Genomic DNA, 14,455 nt, shown 5'->3' on the forward strand with positions numbered 1-14,455 from the left:
ATAATTAATAATGATTTCAAACAGGTCACAGGTAATGATAGAATGTCCCTAAAGTCTGATCACACTTGATAATTATGATAGAATATCACTGAAGTTGTAGTTCACACAGTCAACAATACTAGATCGAGTTAAATATGGAATTGAATTGAATTCGTAATGTTAATTGGGATTGAATCTGTGAGATATCAGCCACTTTAGAAAGAAATAAACTGATCACTTTATCACAGTCAAATATTAATAATGTCGTAGAAAATAAAGTATTTCACTTGTGATTATTTTCAGGTTCACACAGTTCTATTTCGAAGTATTCATTTGTAATAAATTGTAACTAAATTATCCTATCCTGTGAATTTAGTCCCATTTACAATTAATAATGTTGAAATGAAAACCAGTTTGTTCTAGAACTGTCCTGAGTTTGATACAAGTCCTATCTTACGAAGTAAGAAGTGTCTTTCGCACATTAACTACACCAGTTTATTGAATCTCAGATTTGAGACTATGTCCTCCCAAGAATTTGATCACTTGGCACTTCGTTGGCACTGATTAACTCAGTTAATAATGTCAGTCACTTAATAAAGTAAACATACAGTTGGCAGAAATATTCTGTCACCTTGGTAAATTTAAACACTGAATTATGTACAGGTTGGCGTTTCACTGTCAGAAAAGTTCTGTCACTTGTTAAATTTAAATACTGAATTATGTACAGGTTGACATTTCACTGTCAGAATTCAAATACTGGGTTATGTTAAATCACTTTGTAAAGAAAATGTACAGTTTGACGTTATACTGTCATAAAAATTCTATACATACATACATACATACATACATACATACATACATTATCATTATAGACTGTTATGCCTTTCAGCGTTCAGTCTGCAAGCCTCGGAGAATTTACTAAACGTCACCAAAATCCTCAATTTGCAACCAGTGTTGTGGCCTCATTTAGTTCTATACCTCTTATCTTTAAATCGTTAGAAACCAAGTCTAACCATCGTCGTCTTGGTCTCCCTCTACTTCTCTTACCCTCCATAACAGAGTCCATTATTCTCCTAGGTAACCTATCCTCCTCCATTCGTCTCACATGACCCCACCACTGAGGCCGGTTTATGCGTACAGCTTCATCCATCGGGTTCATTCCTAAATTAGCCTTTATCTCCTCATTTCGACTACCCTCCTGCCATTGTTTGCACCTGTTTGTACCAGCAATTATTCTTGCTACTTTCATGTCTGTTACTTCTAACTTATGAATAAGATATCCTGAGTCCACCCAGCTTTCGCTCCCGTAAAGCAAAGTTGGTCTGAAAACAGACCGATGTAAAGATAGTTTCGTCTGGGAGCTGACTTCCTTCGTACAGAATACTGCTGATCGCAACTGCGAGCTCACTGCATTAGCTTTACTACACCTTGATTCAATCCCACTTACTATATTACCAACCTGGGAGAACACACAACTTAAATACTTGAAATTATCGACCTGTTCTAGCTTTGTATCACCAATCTGACATTCAATTCTGTTGAATTTCTTACCTACTGACATCAATTTAGTCTTCGAGAGGCTAATTTTCATACCATACTCATTGCACCTATTTTCAAGTTCCAAGATATTAGACTGCAGGCTTTCGGCACAGTCTGCCATTAAGACCAAGTCGTCAGCATAGGCCAAACTGCTTACTACATTTCCACCTAACTGAATCCCTCCCTGCCATTTTATACCTTTCAGCATATGATCCATGTAAACTATGAACAGCAAAGGTGAAAGATTACAGCCTTGTCTAACTCCTGTAAGTACCCTGAACCAAGAACTCATTCTACCATCAATTCTCACTGAAGCCCAATTGTCAACATAAATGCCTTTGATTGATTTTAATAATCTACCTTTAATTCCATAGTCCCCAAGTATGGCGAACATCTTTTCCCTCGGTACCCTGTCATATGCTTTCTCTAGATCTACGAAACATAAACACAACTGCCTATTCCCCTCGTAGCATTTTTCAATTACCTGGCGCATACTGAAAATCTGATCCTGACAGCCTCTCTGTGGTCTGAAACCACACTGGTTTTCATCCAACTTCCTCTCAACGACTGATAGCACCCTCCCTTCCAAGATCCCAGTGAATACTTTGCCTGGTATAGTAATCAATGAGATACCTCGATAGTTGTTGCAATCCTTCCTGTTCCCTTACTTATAGATAGGTGCAATTACTGCTTTTGTCCAATCTGAAGGTACCTTACCAACACTCCACGCTAATTTTACTAGCCTATGAAGCCATTTCATCGCTGCCTTCCCACTTTACTTCACCATTTCAGGTCTATTTCATCTATTCCTGCTGCTTTATGACAATGGAGTTTATTTACTATACTTTCCACTTCCTCAAGCATAATTTCACCAACATCATTTTCCTCCTCCCCATGAGCTTGGCTGTTTGCAACACCACCATGATGATTTCCTTTTACATTGAGAAGATGTTCAAAATATTCCCTCCACCTCTCCAGTGATTCCCTGGGGTCTATTATGAGTTCACCTGAATTACTCAAAATACTGTTCATTTCCTTTTTACCACCCTTCCTAAGATTTTTTATTACTGTCCAGAAAGGTTTCCCTGCTGCTTGACCTAGCCTTTCCAGGTTATTACCAAAATCTTCCCATGACTTCTTTTTGGATTCAACAACTATTTGTTTCGCTCTGTTTCTTTCATCTACGTACCAATCCCTGTCTGCCTCGGCCCTTGTTTGGAGCCATTTCTGATAAACCTTCTTTTTACGTTTACAGGCTGCTCTCACTTCATCATTCCACCAATATGTTCGCCTCTTCCCATCTTTACACACAGTTGTTCCTAGGCATTCCCTTGCTGTTTCTACTACAGCATCCCTGTATGCCACCCATTCACTTTCTATATACTGAACCTGCTTACTGTTTAGTGTTCGAAACTTCTCACTAATTATATCCATGTACTTCTGTCTAATTTCCTCGTCCTGGAGATTTTCTACCCTTATTCGTTTGCAGACAGATTTCACTTTCTCTACCCTAGGCCTAGAGATACGTAGTTCACTACAGATCAGATAGTGGTCTGTATCATCGAAAAATCCCCGGAAAACTCTTACATTCCTAACAGATTTCCTGAATTCAAAGTCTGTTAAGATATAGTCTATTATGGATCTGCTACCCCTAGCCTCCCATGTGTAGGGGTGAATAGCCTTATGCTTAAAGAATGTATTCGTAACAGCTAAACCCATACTAGCACAGAAGTCCAGCAAACGCTTCCCATTCCCATTAGCTTCCATATCTTCCCCACATTTACCAATCACCCTTTCGTATCCTTCAGTTCTATTCCCAACTCTCACATTGAAATCACCCATTAGCACTATTCTATCCTTGCTGTTTACCCTGACCACGATGTCACTCAATGCTTCATAAAACTTGTCAACTTCATCCTCATCTGCACCCTCACATGGTGAATACACGGACACCAATTCTTGTCTTAATTCCTCCCACTGACAAATCTACCCACATCATTCGCTCATTTACGTGCCTAACAGAAACTAGGTTGCGTGCAATGGTATTCCTGATAAAGAGCCCTACCCCAGACTCTGCCCTTCCCTTTCTAACACCCGTCAAGTTCACCTTATAATCTCCTATCTCTTCCTCATTATCTCCCCTTACCTGAATATCACTTACTCCTAGCACATCCAGATGCATCCTCTTTGCTGACTCAGCCAGTTCTACCTTCTTTCTTCCATAAGCCCCATTAATATTGATAGCTCCCCATCGAATTCCATTTCGTTTGCCAAGTTGTTTCCAAGGAGTCCCTCGCCTGTCAAATGGGAGTGGGACTCCATTACTCCTATAGGTCCGAGGCTTGCTTAAAGTGTTCTGAGCTCGGTAAATTCATGAAGCAGGATGCTACCCTACTTGCACATAGTCCAAGTGAGGATCTCTCCTCTAACGGGTTATGGACCACTGGTGAATTGTATAGTCCTAGCCGCCTGAGCACAAGGAGGGCCACGACTCAGAATATGTCCGAGATGCCCACTCCCATTCCATAGCAACTGGTATCCTGACTCTCAGGATCACTTACTAGGCCACTCAGCCGTTGCCCATGGTTCACGAACTAGGACGTGACTACAGTAACCCACAAACATGAACCATTCTATCACTTGTTAAATTCAGACACTGAATTATGTTAAAGTACTTGGTAAAGTAGTATCATACTCATAAGAGAAAAATACAGGTTCGAAGGACACTGGTCACAGAAATAGTTCATCATCTGAAATACTCACGTCTTAGCTTGTAGTGAAACTTTTATTGTCACACGCAAACATTGTTGAAAATTTTCTAAGTCTGATCGAAGCGTTGTAGAGTTAGAGTTTTGTCATGCGGACTTAAACTCTCGTCGAGGATCAAACTGGTGAATTACATCACGGCGGCGGAGAATAACAATCAGCTGACCGACCGGCCTCGGTGACACAGAGTAGACTGATTTTACAAGCGAATATACCTACCTTTTTATACAGGATCATGGGAGGTTGAAGCTATTTTATCTCATTCAATATCTCCCTTAATCTCTGACGTATTTCTTTCAAACTCGGGAATAATGGTCACAAAAAATTGATCTACACGATGACGTAGTTCATTTTCCCGTACGTTAATCCAATTAAAAGTTATTTGATGATAGAATGTTTGGAATGTTCTATCAGCTGACGTAACTTGGCCTCGACCGAGTTCTGCAGGTTGTGACGTCATAAGCTCCACGTCGCTCACAGCTGACTTGCTTGTAGGCTGCCAGATGTGATCGCTTGGGGCGGAATATGACTTTGTACATTGTACATCGGACTAGCATGCCTAGTACAAAATTACTTTTTAATGCGCACTGGATACTTTTCTATCAACTAGTTGAAGACAAACTATTTAAAGAATTAGCCAGAAAACAACATAATTTAGAGAATAAACTGAATAAATTAAAGAACTCTAAACTTCATGACAATCAAATTAGATACATTAGCAGACCTCTAGATGATTGCAAGCAGTTCCATCCACCTATCATTAATTTATCGAGACACCTCTAAGTGAAAATGAACAAGTAATCTTAGGCAAAGGACCCAAGCTTAACTGACCCAATTCGAATACACTTAGTTCAACTACCACGTTCACAGAATCAGAGCTAGCTATCGCAAAAATGCCATTAGATACACAAGATGAATTAAGAATTGAGGTAAAAAAGAAGCTCAACAATATCCTTTCTCGTAATAACTCACCCAACCTTTCTGATAATATTAGTAACAAGAAAATATTAGCCGAGCAAAAACTTCTACATGCCCCAAAAAATAAAATAAAAGACAACAATCTAATTGTGAGCAAGGCCGACAAAGGCAACACAACAGTAATTATCGATAAAAATGAATATATCAGTAAAACAACTTATTTCTTTACGGATAGTTCCTTTTCCATAATTAAAAAAGATCCTACGCAAAAAGTTTAAAGACTCCTCAAACAAGCCTTAAAAAACACTCCCTTTCTGCTTGCCGAACAAGAGAAAAGTTATCTTATAAGTATGAACCCGGGTCTTCCTACTGCCAGAACTCTCCTGAAGATACATAAGGCCGGTGTTCCCATTCGCCCAATCAACAATTTATCCAAAGGTTCTTAAGGAATTACTACTAAATTTCATTTAAGAAGTCGATTTTTTTTTTTGCTAGGGGCTTTACGTCGCACCGACACAGATAGGTCTTATGGCGACGAGAGAAGTCGATTAAAAACACATATGAATTAATAGATAAACTTAATAAGTCCAGCATGCAACCCGATTATTCTCTCCACTCTTTTGATATGATAAACATGTACCCCAGCATTCAAATTTCCAAGTTATTTTCCATTATTGAAAATAATCTGAACAAAAACAGTCATTTGAGTAAATTAGAGATTCAAGACTTTATTACGTTACTTAAATTGGTTGTAAACAACAACTTTTTCATGTTCAGTGGCATCATTTACCAACAGAACAGTTTGGCAATGGGTTCACTGGCCTCAGGTATTCTAAGTGATAAATATCATTGTTAAATTGTTAATCCGTATTGAAGATCCTACTCAGGTATTCTTGCGGAAATTTACCTCGATTTCCTTGAGCACACCAAAATTGACAACAAATTTGATAATATCCTCTTCTGGGCCAGGTATGTTGATGATGTTCTAGCAATTAGAAATGAAAAATCAACTGGCGCTCCCACCACCCTTCAAGGGCTAAATAGCATCGACTCCCACATCCAATTCACTTTGGAATCAGAAACAGATCAAAAGATCAACTTTCTAGATCTAACCATCATAAGACATCCAGATTCTTTAACCTAATTTTTTTTATAGAAAACCCACCCAATCCGCAGTTACTATTCGTCAAGATTCATCTTGCCCCCAGTCTCACAAAAGAACAACATATAATAGCCTAGTTCACCGAGCATTCAACATACCCATGGCCAAGAAAGATCTTTCCATTGAATTGAATACTATTCGCAGTATAGCAAACTTCAACGGATTTGGTAGTCACTTCATAGAAAGTATAATCAATAAACATAGATTTCGTCCTAAAACAACACTTAAGAAAGAACTACCTAAGTACGAATCCTTTTCCACTTTCACTTTTAATAACGAGAAGGGAAAAGGCGTAAAAATAGCATTCAAAACCAATAATAACAGTACACACATTCTACATAACACGTCACACATCAACAAGGTCAACAGGTACACAAAATCAGGTGTTTACAGGCTCAAATGTAACTTATGCACTACTTTCTTATATAGGGCAAACTGGAAGAAGTTTTAATATAAGATATTCCAAACACATCAATGCAGTCAAATATAATAAATTTTCGGCCATTGGCCAACATATGGTCGATTACAATCATGAATTCACGAATATTGAACAAGACATGGACATTCTCGAAATAGCTTGTTAGCTACATCTGGATCAGTATTTTAATGCCAACTATAACCTTAACGAAATAACAGAAAAGTCCAATATTTTATTTGATTTATTCATTATCTATTTCAGGAAAAACAATTTAGTGGATCAAAAATCTTTCTTTAATTAAAGGTCCTCCGTCGATACAATCACCATCATTCCCCCACCCTTCGGCCCCGCCTTAAGCCAAGCATAATTTTAACAGATTAAACTAGAGACATATATAAGCTGGACAAACCGCCATGGGCATACAACAACAAAGTCATCGTCATTTTATTGGATTTTAAACTGAAATGCAATATCATCATGTACCATATTTTATTTCATATTCATCTGTGCAAGTGTTATAGTGTGTTTTAAAGTTGTTTTTAAAGTTGTATTGTGTTTACCCGATTTGACTTGTTGGCTGATGATGGCACAAGTTTAGTGCCGAAACTAGTACCTCATGTGAACGATATGTGATTCATTCACGTTAATAAATGTTTTTGTATTGAATAGGAGGAACCCTCTTAATTTCAATTATTGTCACTTGATAAGAGGAAAACAAGGATGTCAGGCCAAGAAAAAGGGGTTTTCACTAACCACAGGATCTAAACTAAAGTTAGCCTTTCCAAAACAATATGTTTTAAGAGTTCCAAAACATAACAGTTGCTAAGAATCCAGCTCTTTATACGTGTACTGAAAAATTGAACACGTTGGGCCAGTTTTGAGAGAGGAGTCAATCATGAAGAAGCCACATTGCAGCTGACCTTGGCCCGGTTGGTAAACAAACTAAGTATCTCTAGGCCTAGGATAGAGAAAGTTAAATCTGTCTGCAGACGAATAAGGGTAGAAAATCTCCAGGATGAGGAAATTGGACAGAAGTACGTGGATATTATTAGTGAAAAGTTCCTAACAGTAGATATTGAGCCAGTTCAGTGTTAGAGCGTTGGTAATACTGATAGGTAATTTGAAAAATATCTGTCAGTATCTCGCGCCGTCATCATTTTATCAGCTGCTGAAGTTAGTCAATCGATTGCTTCACGGGCGATTTCAGATGGGCTTTGTGAGGCGGTGTTTCCTAAATTTGCATGTGGCTTATGACCGGCTTGAGAACGCTAATAGAAATAAATTTCTTTAGGGGAGGGGCTTGAATAAGGACCTCCTTGCTGATAGGCTCGGCCCACAGCAAGCAAGCTACGGTGGCATTGGCTGAAACCTATGGTGTGTTAGTATTTGATGCTCATTTCTCGGCTTGGCTCTAACGCTCATATACTTGGTTTATGTTGTTTCCGACCACCCTGTACATCCAACATTGCTTAGGTTGTCTCTTGTATCTCTTTCAGATGACTTCCAGTTATCTTTACAACATATTGACTTTTGCTTACAGCTCATGTCTAAACATTTGCCATTTTCTCAAAGATCTGTGTAAGACTAAATTATTTTCTTATGTCTACAATGGAAACACTTTCCAGTGTAGTGGCAATGACCTTCTGAGAATCTTTGTTTTCATGGTGCTTAGCCGATGTCTGCTGGACTTCATTATTTCATGTTTTAAGTTCATTTCATAAGCGGAGGAAAAATATATTCAAGGTGATCTTCAACACTGTTCATGAAATGAGAGTACAAGGCCGAATTTGCTGTCTCACTCTTTTTCAACCTGTCCGTCCACCCTCCAGTGTACTCCCTGTCTTCTTCCTTGCTAGCCTAGCTTCTCTCAGACATTTGGATGTCACAACTTTCCAAATTCATTCTAGCACAAATACAATGCCAGTATCTCCATGTTCTAGAAATGCCTGCCTAGGCCTACAGGTTACATTGTACCATGATTGGGTTCTGGCCCTTAGACACAGGAGGTTGTTCTCTTAGGTATGCCACACTCTTGTCGCCTAGGAAGTCCTGGCAGGTGTATCTCTCATCAGAGAAAATAAATTGTTATACGTATTGAACCCGAGTGACTTAGGCCCATAATCAATCATGATTTGATCGGTAAAATAATATGAGACATTTATTGAAATACAGAGGAGTGTATTTGAAAATATTTCGTTTATGTAATGTTGAAATCAGAGCGAAGGAAGGACGACAGACTGGAGCCTGACGGATTAGCTCAACCCGACAACTTTTAGCTACTTCACAGCAGGGAATATCATTAGTTGGCGTACAAGTAAATACAGAGTCCACAAATAAGTCTTGGTCAGAAAGAGGAAGGGGGAGAGTCGTACAAAGAAAACCCACCACATGAGTAAGACCTTGGGATATTTTTGGTAGGACGGAAATTCCATGACCTCATGGAAAATTACAGCGGCTGAGTGTACGTTCGCTAGCCTAAGTTCGAGCAGGTGGAGATTTAAATCACGTGACCGCTTGCCGGCCAATAGTAAAAATTTGATGGGAGACTCAGTGATACCATCTTAAGGAATGATGGATGAGATATTTTCGTAATTACAAAAGTAATCAGTAATAAATTAATATGAGTACGCGGATGGATGTAATGAATTTATTAGAGGTCATGCATGGAAAAATAATCAATACTTATTGGCAAATTAAATAAATTGAAGGCTGGATTTCTTGGAAACCGGACAGCTTGAATCTCATTGGCTGAAAGAAGACCACGTTGTCAGGGACGCTTACGAAGGCGCGAAATGTGAGGAGCGAAATCCACCCATATCTCCTAAATCTGTGATCACCAGGAGTTCATATTTTATCCAGCAGATGTGCTAGCGGAGTGGATTAATTTGATGTAAATTTTAACTTCCAATTCGGAGTGCAAGTACCGATATTAAAAATCCACCCCCTCCCTAAGGGGTATGACGTCAACGAATCCGCGGGAAAAAGGCTTCATCCATATATACGGAGCTGAATTGACGGTCGCGAGCCACTTGTCTTGAATCGTTGGAGCTGAATTGACGGTCGCCAGCACACGTGAATTGAATATCGGGAGTTGAACTGTTGGTCGCCGGTAACTTAGAATTCTACGGACGTACAGTCATTTAATGGCGCGAGCATCCGCCAGTGTTTGTAAAGTGTGATCGCGCTCAAGCAACATGTTAAATCTGGAAATAGTTAACGTAGGATAGTGTTTGTTATTTATGAATAATCAGTGACGTAAAGTAATTACCCTGCAAGAGAGTAGTATAAAATATATCACCATAAGTACGTACATAATAGACTGTGTGACGAACAGTACTTTAAGGAAGTAGTAGCCTGTACTTAGCTATACCGAACCGATGTAATGAACACGTCAAGAATGCCGTATAAATCGGGCGTATCGCGACGGGCGAAATAGTTGACACCTCGTCGTACGTGTCCAGGTCCATTGTGCGGTAGGTGGACGAAGATTAAATAGTGTAAATATATTAAATTCTTGGGTCTAGGATAGAAATTTGTTGTATCCAAATTAAAGTATACAGTGTTAACGTAGTAAATGGTGAAGGTTTGTGGTAATCAAGATATGAGTGTAAAATAATAATGTGCCAGGAAATCTTTTGTGAAACTACGCCATCAAGGATGGAGGAGTAAAACGCAGAGAGGGGCTGGATGAAGCCTCTCGTCTGCAAAGCTGCAATGGAATACCGATAACTAAGATGAGTACTAAATTGTAAAATATATTTGGGAAATGTTATCGTGATGGGAAAAATGGGAATAATTTGATTATACTTGGTTACCTTCTGTAACAAGATGGGTCGCTTAACGACCCCATCCTAAATTTGTAGCACGGACAGTAGTAAATCATAATAATGTAAATAATCGGGTCTTTTATGTATTCAGTTTGTTGGAGATGTAAATTTGTATATATAGTGTAGTACGTTAAGTCATGCATGCATTCATATTTTCTTTGTAGTCGATAATTTTCTTTACATTTGATTTTGATTATGCTAGTTAAATAAGACCCGATATGTGCTTTTATGTTTTGTCATTTTAACGAGCCATTTAATGACATGGAAGGAAAATCCAGCTTCGCCCTACCAAGAGTGTTTTGTTGAAATTAATATGGTCATATTTTCAAAGTGAAGTTGTTAAATTTGTGAGATGCGATTAATATACTAATGTCCAAGTAAATCATATCTGGAGTGATTAGTGCCAGAATAAATTGAATTTGTAAAAGGGGTTATGCGTTAAACATAATAAGAGTGGACTACCGTATTACAGGCGAAATTATTATTTTTTTTAAATATTAATAATAATAATAAATAAATAATATAACTATTTTTTTTGAAGAAGATATTTTTTTAAATATGATTTGGAGATAATAATAATTTATGTGATCAAGTGTTGAGTTTATTGGGAATCATTTTAATGACGGGAGGTCGCGTTAATTTGGAATTAAAGTGCGTGGTAATTTAATTTGATCGAATAATAATATTCAAATGTAGATCGGTGTTAATAATCCGTACATGTTAATGAACGTGTGGTTTAAATTACGGTCCAATATTTTTTACGTATAAATGTCGTGTCTTAAAGTTGCGATTCATTAGCCGGAACATGTAGTGCTAATATTACGAGACCATGATTGTCAAATTTTGGTAAATATAAATTCAAGATGTTACGATTATTTGTGGAGAATGAACTAAGGCATAGATCCAAATGAGATAGAAAATGTGAAAGAATTTGCAGTCAGATAATAAAAGGTCGTACGATGTCCGAAATGAATAAATAAGTCAGTTGATAATTCTGTGAGGAATAAATAAATGAATCGAGGAATATTGAGATAGAGAGGAAAATAAATTCCGTACGAGAGACACTTAGGATATTGATATGAGTGTAAAATGTACGGGCAGTGTCACAGAGAAATACTGAGTTACGCAGCGGGTAGAATTCGAACCCGTGACAGCATGTACGAAATAAATAGACTGCACAGTTATTCGTTGAGATACAACGGATCTAAGGATAATGAGAGTTCAGATTCCACAGAAATGGTCGTATATTGTATTCATTGTAATAACGAGTGAGGACAATCATGATGTCGTGATAATAATAATAATAAATATTGCAGATAAAGGATTGGACCGCCTTAATTAATTGAGCGTTGATAACGATGTTAAACGGGAATCTAATTGAGAATATGCAACCGATAATAATAATAACAATGTAAGGACGATGTTAAATCATCGCGGTCAGATTAATAATAATTGTCATAATAATAACTGTAATGATGTCGTTGGTTGATCAGTGAATTAATTTGTAATTGCGACCGATATCTTAATATATAATTTGGCGGAAGTGACCGGTCCATTAATAATAATAACCTCTTAAGTGACGTGAATAATAATAATATCTTGAGTCACCTATTCAATAATAATAATAATAACCACAAGAGGGATATAATAATAATAACAGTAATAACCATTTGTGTTTGCATCCCGCATAATAATGATGATATTAATCAAGCGTGACAGTGCCAGGAACCGTTGAGGAATAATAATAATAATAATAATAATAATAATAATAATAATTTCGAGGATAATAATTTCATGAATATTCTGACGATCGTGGAGTTATTTGTTTGGTGACAACATCCCTCTATTCGTGTGTTTGAATAATGAGAATGATAATATTAGAGTCTTTTGGTATCTTTTTATTGTACGGTTTCCGTATGGGACGATGTGACAGTCATACTTGCGTGTTTGTTTACTTCGCTCGCGATGCGAGGGGGGGCCATGGCCACGGTATTTCCCACCGCTTCTCGTTATCTCATCTGTGTCAGTAGTCTACTGAGGCTAACTGGAAACAATTCAGATCACATGTAAATAATATGTATATGCTAATTCATTGGTATGGCATCAGCTGGATATCGTAAGATAGGAACTGTCCGTGGAATCCAGTTTTCGCACTTCACGAGAAACATTACCCAGTCCGAGTACCGGTCTCGGAAAAATGTACATAGCCGGAGTACATCATCTTAGTTAAATCGGGAAGCCGACCGTAACATGGGTTATGCTCGGGCTCCCGATAGAAGGAAGCTATATCCTTGAGTAACGGTTCGATTCAAATGGAATCGATCCGTAAATTATACCTCCAAAATGTCATTTTATTTCAGAAGCAACACAGCAAGATATTGATACCACTTGCGGTATGGCAAGTGATTTATATATGTAACATGTGTGTAAATTCAAATATTGTGGCCACGTGTATCAAAGTTTTATACGTCAAATGGCGTAATAAACCGCTCCTTCTGGCAAATTATTTCAAAGGAAACCACTCTCATAATCTTTTTATTGTAGTTAGATAATGCCCTTTTTAAAGTAACAGTCACTTCCTAGTCCTATCATGGAGTCCTTAAATTCAAGTTACAATCGAGCCTTCCCCCTTTTAATTTTAAGTTGCTCCGTTCATCCCCGTGTTCTATTATGCCGTTATATTTATATTTGATGATTTAAATAATGAACCGACACCCCTGAGATAAATGCTAGTCTGGGACTCGGGAGGTGGACGGGTGCAGTATATAATGGTATAGTAGGTTGATAATGACGTTGCTTTTTACCTTAAAAAAAAAGAATCAAAATCATTGCTATATCCTGTTCTGGTTAATGTAATGTCATTTTCCTGTTTCAATAATTATGTTATGTATGGTTTCATGTAAGTTAAGTGGTTATGGTGACTATTGTTTTAAGAGGACGTTCAACTGGGCAACCATCTTCTATAAGTTCCGGTAATGTTAGAGAGTTAACAGTATTCTGTGCTGCAGAATAATTTAATAATGTAAGAATGAAGTATGATTGAATAGCTTTTAAGGAACTGTAATGAATCCTCTGTTTTGTTATTTTTTCAGTTGATTGATGGCCAAGCCTTAATGATGTTAAACTTGCCAACAGTGAGAAATCATCTGAAGCTTAAAGTAGGATTGGCAGTGAAACTTTGTACTCTAATTGAAAATCTTCGATTAGCATATTTTTGTCAGTATGTTGCTGGAGAGAACCTTGAATAGACTGAAAGATGTGACAATCAATATATATAAGGTAAGAATTAATGCGTAATGATATCTATAAGATTGGAGGACATAATTTAAGGATAAAGATGATGAGCAGTGATTTACAGGTAACAAGGGAATTAATACTAAAAACATAGAAAAAAATATTACATAGAGCCAAAAAATTTTATTCAACATTTGCGTATGGGAGAGAAGAAGTGTAGATCTCCAAATAGTAATGTATTTCTGTGAGGGTGTATAGAAAGAAGAGAAGGGCAGTTGGATACAGCGATCTGATATTAAGACTAGATGCTCCTCTGAGTACTTGCTGATGTCCAACTTTTGGAGGCCCTTGGGGCAAGTGGATGGGAGGACAGAACTAATTGTTTCAGAAATACCATGAATTGATCATCAAATATAATTTGATGGATGTGGATGTGAATAGTATGGAAAGGTTAGCATTGAGGTATAAATAAATACTACAGTAACTGCTTAGGTGCTTCATTAAAGAGCTAGTTGTCAGGTCAACACAGAAAGTGAGCTGATTCTACACAAGCTCATTGACTATTTGTTGCTGGGCTGAGTGGTTCAGATGGAAGTATGGTGGCCTTTTGAC

At 37.6% G+C, this 14,455-nt stretch overlaps 1 protein-coding gene across 4 annotated transcripts in view; it reads left to right on the top strand.

Annotated features, from left to right (window-relative positions):
• Positions 1-14,455, top strand: part of LOC136872630 (scm-like with four MBT domains protein 1) — a 256,730-nt gene that overhangs the window by 214,044 nt on the left and 28,231 nt on the right. For all 4 annotated transcript variants that reach the window (XR_010859967.2, XM_067146434.2, XM_067146432.2 and 1 more), the window contains exon 16: positions 13,702-13,888. Coding sequence is in view for 3 of the 4 variants with exons in the window: in XM_067146434.2 (XP_067002535.2) it covers positions 13,702-13,857 (156 nt within the window). In the remaining variant the exon portion in view is untranslated. The remainder of the gene's footprint in view (positions 1-13,701; positions 13,889-14,455) is intronic.

The sequence above is a fragment of the Anabrus simplex genome, chromosome 4 (genome assembly GCF_040414725.1).
Source record: "Anabrus simplex isolate iqAnaSimp1 chromosome 4, ASM4041472v1, whole genome shotgun sequence".
NCBI classification, from domain to species: domain Eukaryota; kingdom Metazoa; phylum Arthropoda; class Insecta; order Orthoptera; family Tettigoniidae; genus Anabrus; species Anabrus simplex.